Source organism: Trachemys scripta, chromosome 20, assembly GCF_013100865.1.
Source record: "Trachemys scripta elegans isolate TJP31775 chromosome 20, CAS_Tse_1.0, whole genome shotgun sequence".
Taxonomy (NCBI): Eukaryota; Metazoa; Chordata; order Testudines; family Emydidae; genus Trachemys; species Trachemys scripta.
The window spans coordinates 12144884-12166659 of record NC_048317.1 but is presented as its reverse complement, the minus strand read 5'-3'; the positions used below and the strand labels follow the sequence as shown (position 1 = coordinate 12166659).

The 21776-nt window shown below is 43.2% G+C and overlaps 1 protein-coding gene across 1 annotated transcript in view; it reads left to right on the top strand.

Moving 5' to 3' along the window:
* Positions 1-4245: 4245 nt before the first annotated feature.
* The window catches only part of YTHDF2 (YTH N6-methyladenosine RNA binding protein 2), a 29065-nt gene continuing 11534 nt past the window's right edge, over positions 4246-21776 (top strand). Inside the window, exons 1-4 of the mRNA XM_034754091.1 lie at positions 4246-4453; positions 4903-4927; positions 5561-5640; positions 10818-12404. Coding sequence (XP_034609982.1) covers positions 4427-4453; positions 4903-4927; positions 5561-5640; positions 10818-12404 — 1719 coding nt within the window. The 5' untranslated portion in view covers positions 4246-4426. The remainder of the gene's footprint in view (positions 4454-4902; positions 4928-5560; positions 5641-10817; positions 12405-21776) is intronic.

Below are 21776 nucleotides of genomic sequence, written 5' to 3'. Positions count from 1 at the left end.
TCTTCTCCAGACTAAATGATCCCAGTTCCCTCAGCCTCTCCTCATAAGTCATGTGCTCCAGCCCCCTAATCATTTTTGTTGCCTTCCGCTGGACTCTTTCCAATTTTTCCACATCCTTCTTGTAGTGTGGGGCCCAGAACTGGACCCAGTACTCCAGATGAGGAGTTGGTCTGAATTCAACAAAATGGAATTCAATAAAGACAAGTGCAAAGTACTGCACTTAAGAAGGAAAAATCAAACGCACAACTACAAAAATGGGGATTAACTGGCGAGGTGGTAGCACTGCTGAAAAAGACACGGGGAGTTATAGTGGATCACAAATTGAATGCGAGTCAACAACACGATGCAGCTGCAAAAACAGGCTAATATTCTGGGGTGTATTAACAGGAGTATTGTATGTAAGACATGGGAGATAACCGTTCAGCTTTACTTGGCACTGGTGAGGTTTAAATTGGAGAGAGTCCAGAGGAGGGCAACGGAGAGTGATAAAAGGTTTAGAAATCCTGCCCTATGAGGAAATGTTTTAAAAAACCAGAATGTCTAGTCTGGAGAAAAGAAGAATGACGGGGGGACCTGATAGTCTTCAGCTATGTTAAGGACTGCTATAAAGAGGACAGTGCTCAATTGTTTACTGAAGGCGGGACAAGAAGCAATGGGCTTATTCTGCAGCAAGGGAGGTTTAGGTTAGATATTAGAAAAACTTTCTAACTATAATGTAGTTAAGTTCTGGAACAAGCTTCCAGGGGAGGTTGTGGAATCTCCTTCATTGCAGGTTTTTAAGAGCATGTTGGACAAACACCTGTCAGGGATGGTCTAGAGAGAAGGTGGGTGAGGTAATATCTTCTATTGGACCAACTTTTGTTGGTGAGAAAAACAAATTTTTGATCTTACACAGAACTTCTTCTTCAGGGATGGTCTAGGTTTATTTGGTCCTGCCTCAGTGCAAGGGCTGTATTGACTTCTGGAGGTGCCTTCCATCCCTACATTTCTATGATTCTGTAAACCATTCCTAAATTTAATACAATATAGACCCCAAATGTACTGCATGCTGTTGCAATATCTGTCACATTTCCTTTCTCTCACATGCTCATTTCTCATTTCTCCCCCTTCTATAGACCCTTTCATGTCCAGGAGTCTTAACTGGATTTCCCCTTCTCCCCTGGGAATGTGCAGGCAGGCCACCATTGGCTTTGAGAGGTGGACTTAGGTCCTTTTTACCAGAATTCTCTGCCTCCATGGGAGAACAGCTGGATGCAGATCGCTGCTCACACCAGGGACCTTTCTGACTTTCAGATGGTTTAAAAAAAAAAAAAAAAATTTAACACATTTATACATTAGATCTTAAACTTGCAGACACTTCCCTTCCCTCTACCGAGGGCTTGGAGATGGAAAATTGGTGACTAAGGTGACATCCATGCTTTTGGAAAGTGGCCAATGAGGAGAGGTTATGCTGTGCTCCACTTCTGAAGCCCCATCCAGGAAGACCAGCATCTGCTCTGCTAGGTTAAGGAGCAGGGCCCAGGCAAGCTTCTCAACAAAGTTTGAGATCCATTGAAATGGGGGCCACTCTGTGTCTAGCTTCCCGTGCCCAGTCAGCTCTTCGGATGGTGTGGTGCTGGATCAGTGTGACAGGCACACTGCGGGTTTGTTATAAAAGTCTCTGTGTCTGACCTGCCCTATGCACTTGGGATGCTCACTTCAGAGCTATTCTGAGCCTAGGGTCTCTGGATTTGTTTCTCTGCAGGGAATTAACTGCTCGTCACACAAGGGAAAACCACAGAACAATGCTCCCCTGAGACCTTTCTGGCTACTCTACATTTCTCTTCTGTGAACCGGGCCTATCAGTTTACCAGCCTAAAGCCTTGTTTTTAGCAGTTCTAACTGCAATGGAGTATGGGGCTTGCTGCATTACCACTGCAGTTAATGGCAAAAGCTTCCATGGACTTTACTGGGAGCTAGAACAAGTGAGTGGTAAGCAGAGTGAGTTGAGGTATTGTGGGGAGTGAGGGGGGGGGTTAGAATGCCCGCCATTTGAATGGGAAGTAGGAATGGCAGCAGTAGGGTTTAGCAGGGCAGTTGGACCCAAATCTTCTCATTCATATAGAAAAGCGGCCAGGGGACTGGCAGGCAGTGATCACTGGCAAAAGCCTGAAGTAGCAGGGCTGGTACAGGTACTGCCATGAAACACTAAAACTGGACAAGATCAGTCTGCCCACGTGGTGGGTTTAACACTGCACCTGGGTCAGGGTCCTGCTGTGATGGAAATCCAGCCTGTTAATGTCCCTGTATTCACCTTGAATGCTGAAAACTCTGCATGCTGGTGAAGTTAATGCATGGTCTCACATTTGATTATTGCAACTGTGCAGCGCCCCCTCCACCATTCCCTCTCCTAGCGTGTTTAACATAGGGAACTTTTGAAGGTCTGAGTGACGGTTCCAAATGGAATGCTACTGTCATGGAATGGCTGGCAAATCTTCAGCTCCTTCCAGCACCATCACAGGTTACAGTGCACACTGCTGCATATGGGGAAGAGTAGGTGGCAACTGGCAATGCCAAGACCTCGGGCTAGTAAAGTTGGATGGCTTCCCCAACAGGTTTGGCAGCCGCTGCCAGAGTGCATCTCTGCCTCTTTTTCATTCTCTGTGGAGGCACTTCAACTACCACAAGGCCTGTGCTCTCTTGTGGGGAGTAAATGCAAGCAACCACACTGAGCACACATTGCACAGTGCTGCTGGAGTTGGGGTCCCAGCTACAGGGGGGCACCAATACATGCTCCTCTGGGATCTTGCTTGAGTTTTGGTTTGCAGGTAAGTGGCAGGAGAAACTCCTCCGATCAGCAGCAGGCTACAGCGCATCCCTGGGCGGAGAAACCTTAAAGAACCCCAAATTCCAAGGTATAGACGTTTTTGAAGGTTAATGGGAACTTGGCAGATCAATGAACGATGAGCACAGCCTAACAAAGCCTGAGATCCATTGAGAGAATTATAAGATATTTAGGAGTGAAGTTTTGTAACACCTGTCACTAGTTGAATAAATGGAAAACTTCCAACTACACACACATGCTTCCTGGCTTGATCCCCGGCAATCCATACTCCCTCCACCTCCAAACTGCTAGGGCTCTTCCAGGGGGTGAGGAATCTGGCTGACTCATGATGTTTAGGGTTTGAGGTGGGAGGAAAACAATCTGTACCTTTAGGAAGCCCTTATTTACCATCTTCCTCCAACCCACTCCTCCCCACACACACCATATGCTGGCCTTATGTCAGAGCAATTATGTTCTGCAGAAAGGGGGCTCAACTGAAGATCCCTTCAGCTTTATTATGACCTGATTGTAAGAGGTGCCAGATACCTACAACTCCCATCAAAATCAACATTGCAAGGCTGTGATATTGCAAACAGCCATGTTTGCTCCCTTGGGAAATGCTGTAGTCTCTATGGTGGAGGCTTGTTTGTAATACTCAATTTTATTAACAATACCTATGCATTAAACATTAAGGGCCTGATCTTGCAAACACATAAGCCCCCATCCAGCGGACCTCGGGGCGGATATGTGCAGGTGGACCTTCAGGCTTGCAGGATTATTCCCATCCGTGTGGGTCAGACTGCAGGATTGGGGCTTACATTATTTCATTTAAAAGTGACAATAGTTTTGCATTAAACATTATTGTTTATTAAAATGGCAATTCCACTAAAATGTCATGATTTTACTTTTATTGGACCCGCATCTCTGAGTACATTTCCCAGACCTGAAGAAGAGCTCTGTAGGGCTCGAAAGCTCATCTCTCTCACCAACAGAAGTTGGTCCAATAAAGGATATTACCTCACCTACCTTGTCATTCTAATATCCTGGGACTGACATGGCTACACCAACGCTGCATTCAATGATTTTACTTAAAAGTTTCAATTATTTTTCATTTAAAGATAAAACACGTTTAAGTGCTAAAAGTTAATTAACATTATCTTCCCTTTTAATTGGAACCTGGATCTCATTAAAGGGGACCCTGTCCCTTTAAGAGATCCCAGCTACGGACTACTCCCAAGTGAATTCCCCCTTTCACCTGCATTAACTAAGTACTGGCGGCAGGTGGCGCTGTCGACGCCCCTCGGTCCTCCAGCGGCCCGCCATGCGCCGCGCTTCCTCGCTCGCCATTGTGCCTCGGAGTGGAGCGCGCGCTGCCCCTCGTGACGCCCGCACGGTGTCAGCTCGAGGCAGGCGGCCGCGGCCATAGACGCTGGCGGAAGGGGCGAGGCGCTGGCTAGAGCGTCGCTCGAGCAGGCAGCCGCAGCAGCCGCGGGCGGGCGAGTCAGAGTCCGCCAGGAAGCCGAGCCGCGCGGTGCCTGCGCCCCGCTCCCCGGACAAAGCCGCCGCCGCCCGCCCGGAGCCCGGAGCCCGCCCCCGCCGCCCGCCAGGAGCCCGATCGGAGCCATGTCGGCCAGCAGCCTCCTGGAGCAGGTACCGGCCGCCGCGCCCCGGCCTCGCCGCGCCGCGCCGCGCTCGGGGGAGGCAGCTGGGAAAGGCCCCAGGTTCGGGCCTAGCCCCGGCGGGGCGGCGTTGGCTTCCCCCAGCCCTGCGGCGGCTCAGGGCCGCGCCGGCTCTTGGGCGAGGGCGGGGAGGCTGCGGCCAGGCCGCGCCGGGGTCGGGTCCGGCTGGGGCCTCCCCTGCCAGCCAGGCTCCGGGCCTGGCCTCGCCGCCCGGACCCGGGGCCCCCCCGCCCCCCGGGCCAGCCCCCCCTCTCCCCGGGCCAGGCCCCAACCAGCCCGGTTCCCCCCCCCCACCCCGGCGCTTCCTGAGCTCCCGCCCGCTGGGCTCTGCGGCGCCCGGTGCCTCTTCCCCGCACTCACCGCGGTCTCCTCCTCTCTCTCTTCCATGTCTCGCCGCGCCGCCTCCTGCCGCCGCTCCAGAGACCCAAGGGCCAAGGCAACAAAGGTGAGAGGCAGCCGGGCCCCCTGGGGACGCGGGTGGGAGGAGATGTTGTTTTTGTGGGGTGTGGGGATCCCTGGGTGGGGGTGGTAGTAAATCGGGGGGGACTGGAGGCAGCGTGTGGGGCTCCCGTGGTGGCCTAGCTACAGGGGGGCAGGATTTTGCGGGGCGGAGGCGTGAGGAATGTGGGGGGTTCCTTGGAGCATGGGAAATGGGGATTTTAAAGGATCAGATGGGAAATAAGAGTGGAGTGGGAAACGAAGTTCTTTGGGGAGCTCAGCATCGGGATAAAAGAATGTCTCTAGCAATCTCACCTCTTGTGTGTTGCCTCTAGGTGAGTCTATATATTGGAGCTGCCTGCAGGTCATGTCTGGAAGCTATACAGCAGAAGTAATTGTCAGTGAATCAGGGAACTTAGATTAGCTTCCATTGTGGGTCAGAGGAAATTTTCTTTAGAGGACCAGGCTGGTGCGTGTGAGACCTTACCCTTATTAATGTGGCTCAGCCGGCAACATTCAGAACCAGTGAGACATTAGTGACATCACTACCGATGTTATAATACAAAAAATACTTTTAGGTTAATACATGTACTTGTTTGAATTGTGGAGTTCTTTCTAAGGGTATGAATTTTGTCCTTAGTGCAAAATGGATCTGTGCATCAGAAGGATGGGTTAAATGATGATGACTTTGAACCCTACTTGAGTCCTCAGGCCAGGCCGGTGAGTACCACAAAACTTATCTCTTTAGTTAAGGGGTAGGGTGTGCCAAGCAATTACTTAATTTTCTGCCAGTGACTGACTAAAATGAATTTTTCTTTGGCTTTTCTTTGAAGTTTTTAAGTCCTCTCCTCTACCCCATAGATTGACATTTGTTAGCTTTTTATGGCTGTTAAAATAATACTCCTATTTGTCAGTAAATAGGCAGTACTGTGAGTAGAAAACACTCTGGTAATTAGTTCTCGTTAATTGATTAAATTTTATTATTTAGGTGTAGGGCTGCTACAATGAATATTGTTTTTTTTAACAGCAATAATTTAAAAAAATACCTTGGGGTTGGGGAACAAACATAAGGGTAAAAGACGCTCCTTAACACTTCTGCGACTTATATGGGTTGCACAGATGTAGCCATGGGCAGAATTTGAACCCCAAAATGTTTATCCTGAACATAAAATGTTGTGCTTCTGATGATGCTAGAAGTAGTAAAAGGAATTCATAAATCTTGTGATCATTTCTGAACTTTCAGTTTTACTCTTAAGACATGTCACCTCCTTACTCATTTCTGGTTGATTATACAATATGAGGAGTGACTGTATTATATGGCAATGTGAAATATCTCAGTAAAATGTGGTAATGTTCTAGAGGCTTGTCTTTCGGAGAGGATACTATCAGTGTTCTTATCTCTTTACCAAGCAAACTGGAAAATGCATGAAGTTAGTTTTGCTTTATTTTTTACAAAAACCAGACTAGGTGGTTTGATAAATGAAAAGGCAGTGGCAAACGAAACCTTAGCTTTAATTAGAAACTGAGCTGTAAAGGTTGCAGTCAAATCTGAAATTGTCACTACCAGAGACCTCACCACTCTTTTTTTGTATTTTTGTTACTAGCTTCTTATTAAAGATAACTTATACTGTTAATCCTGTTAAACGAGTATTGTGTGACATATATAAAAGATGAAGGAATACGACAGACTTGAGGCAGTATAGACTCAGTTATGGTAGGTATACATATTAAGCTGTATTAGTGACTTTTCAGTTCATCCCAGTTAGCTCATCTGTTCTCAAACAGTCCAGGTGTTAGTCTAAAATAGTCAATAAGTTGTTGCATTTCTCAATTCATTTAGTTTTGTCAACCACGTTTTTATAGTTGGAGTTTTTTCAAACAATGATACCTATTTGATCGGCTCCTGTCATGAGAATTCTAAATAGGCTTCTATCTTTGTTTAATTTGCAACAAGTATGACTTTCTAATATCTCCCTTTTTTTTTTTTTAATTTAATCAATGCCCATCCTCCCTTGTCTCTAGTGAACTTAATTGCCATCATTAGCAGCCTACCTGGTTGGTAAGGTCACTTAGGAGTCTAGCTCTCAGAAAGAGTGTAAAAACCTAGTTTTGAATCTGTGTAGACAGTGTTTATGTTTAGGTTATTTCGGAGACTCCTAGATACAGATACAGTCCCTGCCTACTTCATTAGATAGTACTTTTGTTGTCATAGAAGTTGCTACGACTAATTCTGAAGGGTTTTTGAACATTTAAAGAGACTTTAAATTTACAAGTTGCACTTCTGTGTGAAATTATTACCTACTAACTAAACAGCTAAATTTACTATATCTGATAGTTTAGAGGAAAAGCGATATTTTTTGTTTTGTTTGTTTGGAACATTTAATAAGCACTTAATGAATAGTCACTCACTTTTCCCCTCTGTGTGATGGTATTTTGCAGGACACAGGGAAAACTCTTTTTTTTAAATAGGAAAATGATTGGTTGTAGAACTACAAAAATTGGTAGGGGAATTCACTGGCTGGCATAATACTGGAAGACTCTTTGAAACCGACTAAATTTCAAACTGATGGTGTCCCTTGAAATATCCAGCAAGAAAAATAAAAGATGAGACAAAACTGGTTAGCTCCAAATAAAATTAAGTCCCATTAGAATGATTTCCTTTCATTTCTCACTATGTTGTATAGTTTGTCACCTGCTCTCGTATTTTGTCAGCTCATATAAGATGAGAGAAACAATCACACAGTCAGAGTTGACTGTGGTGCCCCTGAACAAATGGAACAGGCTGGTAGGAAAACAGTGTCAAGGTTCGTTATCGGAAGATGGGACAGAAAATGTATACAAGGCCCTCAGAAATTAAATTGTTTGCTAACATAGTCAACTGCGTACGAGTAGGACTCCTAGAGGCTATGGTAATACAAATAATGAGGGGTGGCTGCATTTTGAAACTGCATTCCAGCTAATATGTTTAAAACATTAGGTAACTAGATGACACAGGTGCATACTTTTTAATTCAGGAGCAAGTGGGAGCTGCCATTTTAGGAGCCACTATTAACTAATTTGGCAACCTACTGAATCTCCTTAAATTTGACTAAGGTGCTTTGTATTCCGAAGTTCAAATGTACAGTTAGTGAGTCTTAAACATTTTAAAAAGTCTTTAGAACTCTAATCCCTGGGGAGAGGAATGCAGAGGAAGAGTGAGTCTGGGGGGGGAGGGTACTTTTCAAAAAGCATTAGTCATCCAGGGGAATTGAATACTGGTGGAGTTCTGTTTGCATATTAATCAGTGACACTCCATCACTCAAGTTTGAGAGAGATAGAAGCACTGGACTTCGTTTAATAACTGTATGCACATTGCTAGGATTTCATCACTGAGCAGTCAGACCTCTCTTCTCTGAATTTACTGTTTTAACCCTTATTTTAATTTGTATGTTCATAGGTTTATTGTACAAATATAACTCTTCTGTATGACATAGATTTAGACAATATCAGTCTATTCTGTAATCCAGCCCTCCCCTGAAAATTATTTGAGACAAAACATAAGAGAATGGGTGAAAAGAGAATATGTTGACTTGATTAGGGACCAAATTTGATCTGACTGTGTCACTTTTTGTGTGCACTGTATGGGAGAAATCTGTCAAGCCAAAGATCTCATCCCTAGGATAGAATGGGTTCCAGCTTTAAATGTAGTCTTCATTATATATTTTTAAGGCCAACTTGCTTGGAGTATTTTAAATTACCTGTGAAACTGGGGAGAGTGTCTCTATCCTTTAAAGGAACATTGTATGATTTTTAGCTAACATCTTAAAAAATCCTTATTTATATTACACACTACAGGGTAGGGCCCAATCCTGCAACATTTCATTCATGTAAATAGTCCCATAAACTTTTAAAGTAAAGACTATTCACTGAGTTAGGTTTAGCAAGATCGAGCTCTTAAATGATTAGAACTGTTCTTCCGAACACACTAACTGATAGACTCAAGGAACTCAAGCTATTTAACTTAACAAAGAGAAGAAGGATTAGGGGTGACTTGGTTAGTCTGCAAGTACCTACATAGGGAACAAATATTTAATAAGTGGCTCTTCAGTTTAGCCGAGAGGAGTATAATGACAAATTATTGCAAGTGACAAATTCAGACTTGAAATAAGCCGTACATTTTTAACAGTGAGGGTAATTAACCGTTGGAGCAACTTACCAAGGGTCATGGTGGATTCTCCATCACTGACCATTTTGAAATCATGATTGGATGTTTTTCTAAAAGATCTGCTCTAGAATTTATTTTGGGGAAGTTCTATGGCCTGTGTTATCCAGGAGGCCAGACTAGATGATCATGATGGTCCCTTCTGGTCTTGGAATCTATGAATTCACTTTTATTGTGCCACTTATCTTTTTCTTCTCAGCTGGGAAAATGAAAATAGACTAGTCAGATTTATTTTCAATTTTCAAGCAGTAGCCCAGTGATATGATGTTTGTTTGGGTGACAAGAACTTCAGGAGAATTTTTTAAAACAAAACCTGTCTCCATTGGTATCTTTACAATTAATTTTCTACTAATTTTAGATAAATTTCAGGCCAAATATAACCTGTTCTTTTAATTTTGAGTCTAGGCAGGTTACTTTCACTTAATTCAAAAAGAGATAGGGAGACAGAACTGCTGTTTCTTTAGTGTACAGAGCTATCTTGATCCTATATAGGTTTTGATGCATATATGGCATGAAGTCCTTCAGGAACTGCTCTTGGCACCCACAGGCATGATTCAATGAAAAATGGAGTGGTGCCTGATGTAAGCCAAGCTTTTAAACAGGAACGGAACCTGGCTTTCATCTTATCTGCATTGGATTGTCATGTAAACTGTCATGTAGCACTAAGACCTGTGTGCTGCAGGTTCGAATTACTGGATGATAAAACCCATTAGTGTTACTGCAAGAACTCCCTGGTGGTATGGTTTAAATATGAAATGACAGATCTTCATGTAAGCAAGTCTTAGTGATGTCTGTTAAGTTTCCGAATTGCAAAATGAAACATCCATGGTAGTAATGTAGGGGCTGTTTGGATGTAAACATCTAGAGAAGAAAACTCAGGAAGTTTTTCTTCCAAACCTGAAGTCCGTCTCTGTAGCTGTGCTGGAAGGGCCTCTCTGGAAAAGCTTTAGGTGATCCCATGTTTTAGTATGTTACTAATAACGTGTGGCCGAAGCTCCAGAATAGTTTGAGTTTTGGGGATGATACTGTAAATTCCATGTTGGTTCTAAAGTTCTTGGGATATTTGTGAGCACTTAATATTAACCTTTGGAGACATTTTTATGGATAATCAATTTGAGATAATTTCAATAGAAACAAATGTGACCTTTAATAAAACCGTTTAAGGAGTTATTCATAATTTTAATAGTGCTTTTGATTGGTCCCCTTCCCCACGCTGTATATCCCTTTCTTTCAAAACCCCACCAACCATGCAGATTATAAAATGCTCTCCATCCCCCCCAAAAAAAAAAACAACAACCCACCTTAAAACCCACTGCGTCAGGCAGGTATTAAATGAAGGTATTCTTTGTACTCTAGATAAAATGTTGAACAGCTCCAGATCATTTTGCTCATGCTATAAAATCGGTCTCCAGTTCCACATGGTGCATCCGTAAACTTCATGCTTCTACATCTTGGGATGAATAGTGTCCTAAATCTTTATATTTAATCTTTCTGGCAATGAAACTGTTTTAATACACGTTTGACAGAGGATACATTTGAAAGCCACGAAGCCTATTTACTGAAGGCTTTGACTATGTTTGAACAGCTGAGGTAGAGGGGTGGGGCACGAGACGAGAATAAAAGGGTTTTTATTCCAGGCCCCTTGATGGTTTGTTCTGCTTATTCTAACTATTCAGTGCTTATTTTTGTTTTGCAGAATAATGCATACACTGCAATGTCTGACTCCTACTTGCCAAGCTACTACAGTCCATCCATTGGATTCTCCTACTCGTTAGGCGAAGCTGCTTGGTCTACAGGAGGTGACCCACCCATGCCCTACTTAACATCCTATGGACAGCTAAGCAATGGGGAGCCTCACTTTCTCCCAGATGCAATGTTTGGGCAGCCAGGGGCCCTTGGCAGCACTCCATTTCTTGGGCAGCATGGCTTTAACTTCTTTCCAAGTGGAATTGACTTTTCAGCTTGGGGGAATAACAGTTCTCAGGGACAGTCCACTCAAAGCTCTGGATATAGTAGCAATTATGCTTATGCACCAAGCTCACTGGGTGGAGCCATGATTGACGGACAGTCTGCTTTTGCCAATGAGACTCTAAATAAGGCTCCTGGCATGAATACCATAGACCAAGGGATGGCAGCACTGAAGTTGGGCAGCACGGATGTTGCAAGCAATGTCCCAAAAGTTGTTGGTTCCGCTGTTGGTAGCGGGTCCATTACCAGTAATATCGTGGCATCTAACAGTTTGCCTCCTGCTACCATTGCTCCTCCAAAACCGACATCGTGGGCTGATATTGCTAGCAAACCTGCGAAACAACAGCCCAAGCTGAAGACCAAGAATGGCATTGCAGGTTCAAGTCTTCCGCCGCCTCCAATAAAACATAACATGGATATTGGAACTTGGGATAACAAAGGGCCAGTAGCAAAAGCACCTTCCCAGGCTTTGGTTCAGAATATTGGTCAGCAGCCAACCCAGGTGTCCCCTCAACCGGTGGGCCAACAGATCAGTAACAGCCCACCAGTGGTACAGGCTTCTCCAGGGCAACAGCCGCAGCCACTGCCCCCACCACCACCACAGCCAGGCCAGCTACCGGTGCAGCAACAGGCAGCTCAGCCAACCCGCTGGGTTGCACCTCGTAACCGTGGCAATGGGTTTGGTCAAAATGGAGTGGATGGTAATGGAGTGGGACAGTCTCAAGCCAGTTCTGGTTCCGCTCCTTCGGAGCCGCACCCGGTGTTGGAGAAATTGAGGTCCATCAACAACTACAACCCCAAGGATTTTGACTGGAACCCAAAACACGGCCGGGTTTTCATCATTAAGAGTTACTCTGAGGACGATATCCACCGTTCCATTAAATATAACATCTGGTGCAGTACAGAGCACGGCAACAAGAGACTGGATGCTGCTTATCGCTCCATGAACGGGAAAGGCCCCGTTTACTTACTGTTCAGCGTCAACGGCAGTGGTCACTTCTGCGGAGTGGCAGAAATGAAATCTGCCGTGGACTACAACACATGTGCAGGTGTGTGGTCCCAGGACAAATGGAAGGGACGTTTTGATGTCAGGTGGATTTTTGTGAAGGACGTTCCCAACAGCCAGCTGCGGCACATCCGCCTAGAGAATAACGAGAATAAACCAGTGACCAACTCCAGGGACACTCAGGAAGTGCCTCTGGAAAAGGCTAAGCAGGTGTTGAAAATCATTGCCACCTACAAGCACACCACCTCCATCTTTGATGACTTCTCACACTATGAGAAACGCCAGGAGGAGGAGGAAAATGTTAAAAAGGTAACCTGCCTGCCTGTCTTCAGGAATTTTGTGGGATGGGGAAGCATAGAGAAGCTAGGTGGTTCAATGGACTAATGAAGTAGCCTGGAGACTTGCGCTCATAAGTGAGTTTGGGGTCTCACTTTAGTCCTAGCTAATCACTTCCCCACATCATGAACCCACTATCTAGTATGGCAGCTCCTGATCTGGATGGGACCAAGAGTAGGAGGGAGTTCTGCAGAACAGCACGGATGTTCTGGTGGAGCTGTGTGGGGAAGCTTATGTGGCACCTGCCTGCGCTAACCTAGACGCTAGTCAGTGCTGCAAGTCCAACTTTTTTTTTCTGAGTATCAAATTTACCTGATTAAAAAAAATAAAATTGATCAGTGTTGTCAAGACTCCTCTGTGCCAAGTATATGTTCTACAATAAGAGAGGCAATCGGGTAATCTATGATAATGTAACAAAGCAATGCGGAATCTTAGTTGTCAAAACATTCTTCCCAGTGGAGTTAAAGTACCATCCATACTGAGTTAGATACAAATCAGGGTGTTGAATTTGCCTGTGGATGACTCCCTCCCCCCCCTTAGGGATATAACTCTTATTTGATCCAAAACACTAATTAAAAATTAGCACCAGCTCCTGGTTTGTTGCCAAGTTATGTAAGGCCCTCTTTAGTTCCAGCAACCGGAAATCCCCCACCTGGTATTTGAAGAGCTAAAACATAAGCTGCAAACAATTCAGTGTGACAATCATTGAACAACAAATGTAACAGGGCACACCTTTTCAAGTACAATATTTTAATGTTTGTTACTAGTATACAGAGATGGGATACCAAACATGACTAGCATTTAGCAGAAAACCTGTAAGTTCGGGTGGGAACGCATTGGAATAGTTATATTGACATTGTGTGAACTTGGCCGGACTTGATGGCAGCTTGGAGGTTCTGGGTGGTTTCATGTCCTAAAAGCTGCCATGTCATTTGAGGCCCAGAATGCAGCAACCAGACAAGAGCAGACTAAGTTTTAACTTGCAGCAGAGGGAGAAGTTAAGAAATCTGATCACTGAAGTGTGGGCTGGAGATCTTCAGGAAGTGGGATTCCTAGTACATTTCACACTTGAGGTGTGCAGAGCAACAGAATTTGCAGTGCAAGGAAAGGTCACATCTTGGGGAAGGGAGGCAGCTGAAGAGGGGGAAAGGGTGTGATGAACCCAGCAGAGAACTGAGAACAAATGCAAAGGTGCAGAAAGTTCCCAGCAAACAGATTTGAAAATTTGTTAGATTTTTAAAGTTTAGACTATTTTTTAAATATTAAAAAGGTTAAATTGTAACTTACTAATGGTCCATACAAGAAGCATCTTAAGAAATTAAATTGGTTTAAACCTCAACTTCAGTTTTTTTAAAATGTATTTGCAGTTTCTGTCCCCTGCTTCCTTCAAAAAGAGTTACCAGTGACAGAGAATGCTAAGAGCAGGAATGGCAGCTGAAAAAGATGTTTAGAACATTGGAGAGTCCTTTTGGCATTACATTTGAGTTAGCTTAGTGTACCACTCAAGTAGAGAAGTGGTTAAGGAAACTATTTCCTCTCTCCCTGTGAGGGAATTTAAACATGCCTATGAATTTCAGAAATACAAGGAATGAACTCCTGTATGTTTAGAAGTAGTACGTTTGCTTTTTACCACTGACTCATTTTCTTTGTTATGGTATATGCTCTGGGTCCCTGCCCTATAATGTCTGGTATGGAGGAAGTGACCTAGCCTGTCATTTTCAGTACAGTACCTCGGGCAGCTTGACCTTTCGGATCACTTTCTGATGCAGCCTTGAAAATCTTTAGGTTTTCCTTCGGCTACTGTTTCATCACTTCAGTGAGAACCAGCAGACTTTGGTTCCTGGCTTCCAGTTTTGTTGGGCATTAATAAAATGGATACTTGTGTTTCTGCCTTGTGACTATTGTTGGCAAAAGCAAATCTTGTGTGGGCAGCATTCTGTGAGCACCTCAGCTGGCCACCTGAAAAGGATTCACATACCAATTTAAAACACTGCCCCAGCAGCAGTTAATGACGCAGACTGCCTGTCCATGGTCTGTTAGACTTCTTTTGTACTGAAGAAACCCCATTGCTAAGGGCTCTTTGTCTCTGCAGTCACAGTCAGTGGAAGATGGTGCTATGTACATGTTCTGCATTCTTGTTCCTTGAAGCTTAAACATCTCCAAGTTTGGCTGATGCCTAACTTTTAACAAGCTTACAACTGTTTCATTTGGTTTCAAACTTGGCCAAAGCTGTTCTATTACAGTTGTTTCTGCAGAGCAGCTTACACAGAGTGACTAATGAATGTACTCTCTCCTAACCCTCTCAAAATTTTGGGGACTCCCTGTGTTTTCTCTCCTGTTTCTCAGGTTATCCCTTTAAGAATACCTGCATCCAAGATATATGGGAGTGACCGATTTCTTTAGAGCACTGTGTAGCATATCTAAACAGGCATGTAAGTGGTACTTTACTTTGGTGGTTGTGCTATGTCCTTTCACTTTATAAAGGGAAGTTAAAAGGCTGAGTTTGTCTAAATCTATTACGAACAGACCACTGGGCCGCTCTCTGCTGTACGTACGTTCTTATGCTGGTCTCCACTTCTTCCCTGTCCTTAGTTAGATTTTGTTCTGTTTTCCAATCCAGAATTAGATTTTCCTTCAAACCATTCGATGTTCTCCTAACCAAGACTGCTGAAGCTGATAGCCAACATAGTCCTTCTCAAGCTGGCTTCAGGCTTCTCAAGACCCTTGACAATTGCTCCCACAGTACACTCCACTGACTGCTGCAGCATGTGGACTGCTTTATTTTATATTTTAAAACTAGCAGTAACCCTTTGTTTCTAGAAGGTATTGCATTGACTTCAGTGAAGTGGTCATGCATATTTAACAGGGAAGTCTCATGAGATTCTGCTTACATTGGAATGGCAACATCTTGTGTATTCCAGACTCAGAAGCAATGGAGGTAAAATGAATGCTCTCCACAGAATTGCACTGGATCTCGGCTTTATAGCTCTGTTCTGTTGTCTTGGCATTATGAATTGCATGTAAACAGTGCACACGTTCTGTGGACTTTAGAAAGGAGTTTGCATAAAGGTTTACATTCTCCAGTTCCAGTGACAATGCGTGTTGTAGTGTGCTTCCTTCTCTATTGATAAAGGTACTTTTCAGAAGGTAAGAATCAAGCTTGTATTGATTTGGGTGTCGGAGTGTATCAGTCTCAAAACAGAGACGTAGGATTTGCCAAATGGACCATTATTTCCCGAAGTGTATTCTCTTTTCTCATTGGTTGACACGTGATGCTTCGAAGGAATATTAAACCACCTTTAAAATACTGAGTGGTAAATGTCACTGCCAATTTTGAGGGGTGCAACTTGTGGAAAAACAACTAAATGGTAAATCTGCATTTACTAACCTGGATTTTTTTATGGTCACTTTTAAAGCACTGTTTCTTTTTTGTTTAAAACAGTTTGTATTTTTTTTGGTTTTGTAGTTGGCTGGAGAAGCAGGAGGGAAAGTATTTTCCAAAGATTGGTGGAGATCCTCATGATTCTTCTGTTACTGTTCTCTTGCCTAATGCCTGTTGTGTTATCCTGTAGAACATGATAAAACCATTCTGAGTAAACAGAGTTAGAACTTCCTTCTCTGTTTTCTTGGGTATTGCAGTTCATGGTGTAAAGTAATTTTTGCTTGCACTGACATGGCTCCTTTCATCCAGGGGTCATAAGATTACCTACCATACTAGTACTAAAAACCCCTGAAAAACCTGGCCAGTATGAGGTCAATTGATAGGTGTGCGAGTGCTGAATATCCTTGCTATGACCCTGTAAAGTTCTGAAATGCACATCCCGGTTCCAGCCTTCTGTAAATTGTGTGCTAGTTAATACATTTGCAATGATACAGTAATAGAGGAAATGGATAAACTGCTCTACTTGTCTCAGTACCTACCTGCTGATGTGTATTTTGCATTTATTATGCCTTTTATCCAACCTCAAGGCACTTAATTGAAACTGATAAATGAGCCTTACATATTCTGTGGGGGTTTTTAAGAGGGAAATCTTATGGTTCTTTCTTGAATGCTCTAATCCAGAAACATGCTTCCTCCTTTAGAAGAAGGGTGTCTTTCCTCTGCTGTAAAATAAGAATAACCAGAAGCCATCTTAGTACAAACAAAATGGAAGTTATATTGTGAAAAGTAATCCAGTTCTAGTTACTGCAATGACACAGAGGCCTGGTCTACACCTAAAACTTAGGTTGACCTAGCTACATTGCTCAGGGCTGTGGAAAAAATTTGCATCCTGCGTGACATAGTTAGGTTGACCTAACCCCCATTGTAGACACAGCTGGGTCGATGGAAAACTACTTCCATAGATCCAACTACTGCCTCTCAGGGAGATGGATATACTGCAGTGAAGGAAAAACATCTTCTGTCTTTGTAGCAAACTTCCGTGCCACAATGGGGTAGTTGCAGTGCTGCAGCTGGGCCCCTGTAATGCTTGTAGCATAGATGTACTCTGAGTTTTAGCGAGTTAATAAATCTCATTAAGCTACAAGATTTAATGGCTGTTAAAGTCAACTGGTGGCTTGTGAAGCTGATCCCTAGAAGTTGTCAAGATGAGAAGTTTAAAATTGTTTCTTTAGGATTGGTAATCGGATTAAGAGCCTTTCACCTCTAGGCCACCCGGTCAAATGCAGTACACGTTGTGAGTAACCAAAAGGTATTACCCTCTAGCAGGGAATGGCCTACATGAAATGAGTTAATCTCAGGCCATTTTCCAATGAGCTAATTGCTTAATCACAACTGGTACCCTCACTGGCACCCTCATGAAGAGACCAAGGAAATTGAATGTTGTTCTGCTGGAGGTGATCTCTCCAGAACAGTGCAGGGGCACATTGGCAAGGGACAGTTTGCAGAAGACTTTTTCTTTTCTCCCTCAGTGTTGTCTTTGTCCTTATTGATCAAAGTAAACTTGATCTGTCGATATGTCTCAATTCCCTTAAATGATCTTATTTGGCATTTGTGTTTTTAACAAACATTAAGCTGCATGCATCAGCTGTTAATACCACAGTGAACTAAAATGAAAGCCTTTTTAATGTGGTGGGTGTCCGATTTTCTCCCCCTCTCCAATAATTCAAGTTAAAGGTGCTGCTGTTTAGGGTTTGTGTTGCTGTTCTTTGAATGTTTTTGGAGTGCTTTAGGAAGAGGATTCCCCAGAAACTTCATGAGATTTTGATACATGGAGGGAAAATGTTGTGGGTGGTTTGGTTTTGTTTGTTTGTTTTTTTAGGGAAATGTTGGTAACTTACTAACACTGGTTGATAGCCCATTGGTGGAGGGCAGTGTTACAGAACTCTAGGTAACTTAGCTGTAATAATCTGAGAAGCAGCAATTTCTCAAGGAAAGTTTCTTTTCTCTGAAGCTAAATGTCAGTTGGCTGTTTTGTTTTCTGAAAGCTCAATGCAGCTGAGCATATGTAGTGTTCTCCTGCCTGCTTTTTCTGCCCAGTGAAGAAGTATAATTGATCAGGTGACACTACTTAAGCTGATTAGCGTCTAGGAAGAACTAGGAAAGTATTAGTGTGTGAACACATGAACCTCCTGTATTCAGAGTTTTAGTAGGTTTAGCTTTACATGAGCTAGATGACTGACCTCTTTAGAAAGAACAGGAGAACTCGTGGCACCTTAGAGACTAACATTTATTTGAGCATAAGCTTTCGTGGGCTACAGCCCATTTCATCGGATGCATAGAATGGAACATATAGTGAGGATACAGACTAACACGGCTGCTACTTTGTGACCTCTTTAGGTCCCTTCCAGCCCTACGTTTCTATTTGTTCTTAGAATGTATTCCTGCGATCTTTTTCTGTCTGACAGGTCACTTTTTTTGCTTTGTCCCTTATGTAAGGTGTCCGGTGACGAGTATTAATTTAAGGGAATTCTTTTTGTACTCTTTAGTTTGTCATTGTATGAGCATATTAGCTACGGTTATTAGAACCCTACCTTAATTTCTAAAATGTACTCCGTTGTACTTCGTAGTAATAGTAAGTCTTACAGCCTTACAAGTTAATAAGCCAGTTCCTCAGTGGCACAAAACTGGACCATTTGTCCTGTAAAATAGTGCAACTGCACTTTTACTGCAGTAAAGTTGTCCAAGGAAGTCTCGGTTAACAAGAATTGTGGTTATGCAAGCTGATGACTAGACGAGGGAGTTGATTGTTGCTCTTTCCAATGCGTAGCTGCCCGGCGTGCTGCTTTTTAATTGAAGGATAAGTCATGTAATAATGCATTTGATCAGGTTAATAACAGCATTTGGGGGTTTTGTGAGCCATTCTATAGAGCACTCAAAATGCAGACAGCAATTCTAGTTTCATACTGTTAGAATTTCTTTATTAAAAGGGCAGTGCTGAGCGGTTTTTTGTGTTAGCTGCTTTTCTATTGTTTGTAATAGAATAGTAAGGTAGGAACTTGGGGGGAAAAATAATAAAAAGAAAAGAAACTATAATTTCCTTCTCATCTGTCCTCTGTCGAATTGAGCTTGAAATTAAAAGGCATTTGTTACCAATGCGCACACAGAAAAGGAGTTATTGGTTGCTGTGCTCCCTGGCCTGTCTGTCATAAGAATGACAAAAGTATAGGTCCTATATAAAGTGGCTACCTTTAAGAATTTCTTGGCATCATAGTAGATCTTTAAGAGATTAAAGCCCTGAGGATCATGCTGTCTGGAGTCTTATGTAGCAGGTCATATTTTGGCCACAAACAGGTTGATCCTTGGGTTCAGACATGTTTATAAGACAACACTATGCAACTGTAAAAAACTAAGTAGGAATTCATATGTCCATAGGGCATAAGATTCCCTTTTAAATACCTAGGAAAAAGAGAGATTTGTATAAAAGTCCTAGGGAGTGTTGCCCTCCTTACTGGAGCTCATTAACTGAATTTTGGTATCAACTGGTTAATGGAAGTGGGAGACAGCATGGCCTGTTGTCTGTGACTTTATCTTAAAATGAATATTAAGCTTCTCTGGCTTACAGAATGAAGTACTTGTTGTCCAGGCTCCATGGGGGTGGATGTAGAGTTGTCCAGACTTCAGTATTATTCAAACCTGGCTGTCGCATTTGTATTGTATGACGATGAGTACAACAAATGCTTTATTAGCTTCGCATCAATTGAGATTCTGAATCCGGGAAGTGGGTGAACTTCCCTCTCCAGAACATCTTGTGGTTCAAATTGTGTGGTGCTAACACTTACATTCTCTACTATGTAGTCAGCCAAAGTCATAGGACCCATTTCATGTGACCCAGAGTGAGATTTGATCCCAAGCCTGCACCAAGGGTACATTACCTCCCTGTAATCATTGCAGATTAAATCTCAAGGATGTACTATAATGTTGTATTAATTAGGTGGAATAAATGGTGTAACTGGTTTATGTTAACATTAAACCGTGTTAAACAAGGTCAGGGGTTTTATATACAAAGACTTTGCCTTGATACTAAGCAAGCTAAATACACTATTTCTAAAAATCATTCTAACCTTTTATTAAAGTTAAAGAAGGAAAAACAGTCAAAGCATTTGAAATGTAAAGTCTTAAGATTTACATTTTAACATCCAGTATCCCTTTCCCTTTAGCTGGAGAAAATTTATAGAAGGAAAAACCTCCTTGTTCAATAGTCTCTTAGATAATATGAAAGATGGCAATAACTGGCCGCCTGGGGAGAAGAGAAGTTGTTAGCTGAGGTGGCTGGAGCTTTTGCTGTTGAAGTCTAATGCTGTTTCACCCCAGGTGGTGGTTGGGATTCAGCTAGAGAACGTAAAGGTGGTGAGCTCATCTGGGTCCCTCTGTCTGGCCTGGTCCGGCCAGGACGTGTCTCGGAATCAGGGAGACAAAGGTCCTGGGTCCCTGGAGATGGTGGAGGTACCAGCCATCATGGTGAAGCTTCCTTCAGTAGCCAGGTTTTCTCCCCAAAATATTTAAGAACCCCAGAAGGGAGCGATGGGTGGAGTAGCCCATCCCCTCATGATTTTGTTTACCAATTAAACCTAGTTTCTCACCCACCAATTTTGGTTCATTCATTTTTTAGTTCTATGATTTTCTTGTTTACCAGGCATGATCTTAACACAGTCCTTGAGTTATACCAGGTCTTTTTGTTTGGACTTGCTATCTTCCATTTGCACCTTTTTCACATTAACCCTTGTTTTAAGTTATGGTGAATTCTACTCTTTACTGTTAAGTCCAATCATTACAATAACATTCAAAGGAAGGTTCTTGGTAAATGCCATTGACTTTATTAAAGCTGGGATAGGAGACTTTAACTCTTTAACATGTAAGTCATGTAGAAAGTGTCTGATCCATACTCCTTGAAAGACCCAAGCAGGGAAACAGGCAAACTGCCCAGTAACACAGTGCTGTCAAATGCACAGCGCCAGCAAATTGAAAAAATAGTCCATTATTGCCTCATGTATGTCATGACATACATGCCAATGTATACACAAGAATATCTGATGAAGTAAGACTGGGGCAAGGGAAGAAGACTGGACTTGCCAGTAGAAGAAAAATTCTAGGCCTCACCAATAGCCACAGTTTGAAACTTACAAGAGTATAGTCAGTTTCACTGCTGTTGCCCATAGCCTTCTGAACAGTAATAAAGCTAATGAGATTCTTGTAAGTTTTTATATTTGGCTGTTCAGGAAAGCTGTAGCACCTAGTTACCAAATGGTGGGGGGAGGAGGAGAGTGTTGGGAATGTTCTTATTAACAGCTGGGTGTGGGAATAGGGAATCCTGTTTCCTTCCGGGATCTTGGAATGGAAGCTACAAATGTATTTTGCCTATACACTAAAGCCAGGAGGGGATTCGGGTCCAAATACCATGCCCAGGTAGGAAGCCCAGTGGTGCTTAATAGATGTCTCTGGAATCCCACTCAGAAGGCTCCCATAACTTGTATTAACTTCCGATGGCTAAGGGGTGCTGGTAAATTTTTCAAAGCTTAACTACCTGTGGTTTTTGTAGGGGATCTAAATGCTCATATTCACTGAAAAGGACCAACTAGCTCATTGTGACGTGGCTTTGGGTAGTTGGTGTCCAGTAGCATGTTGTTGTTTGCTTTAGGACCACATACCATTCTGTTTCCTGTGCAAGTTGCACGCTTCAGGGCAGCTGCATCCTGCAGGAAAGTTCCTCTAAGTGTTTGTAGAAATTGGACTCCTTGTTGCTTCAGAATGCCGTTTTGATCTGGAGTGTGAAGACTGGCAGAGTTCATCCTTTGCACTAGATTGCATCCGTTTTGGTGGTGCCTTGAAAGCGGGGGGGGGGGGGGGATTTGAGCATGTCTGCCAGCCAGTTGACAACCAGGAACAGCTGACAGCATGTAACTGCC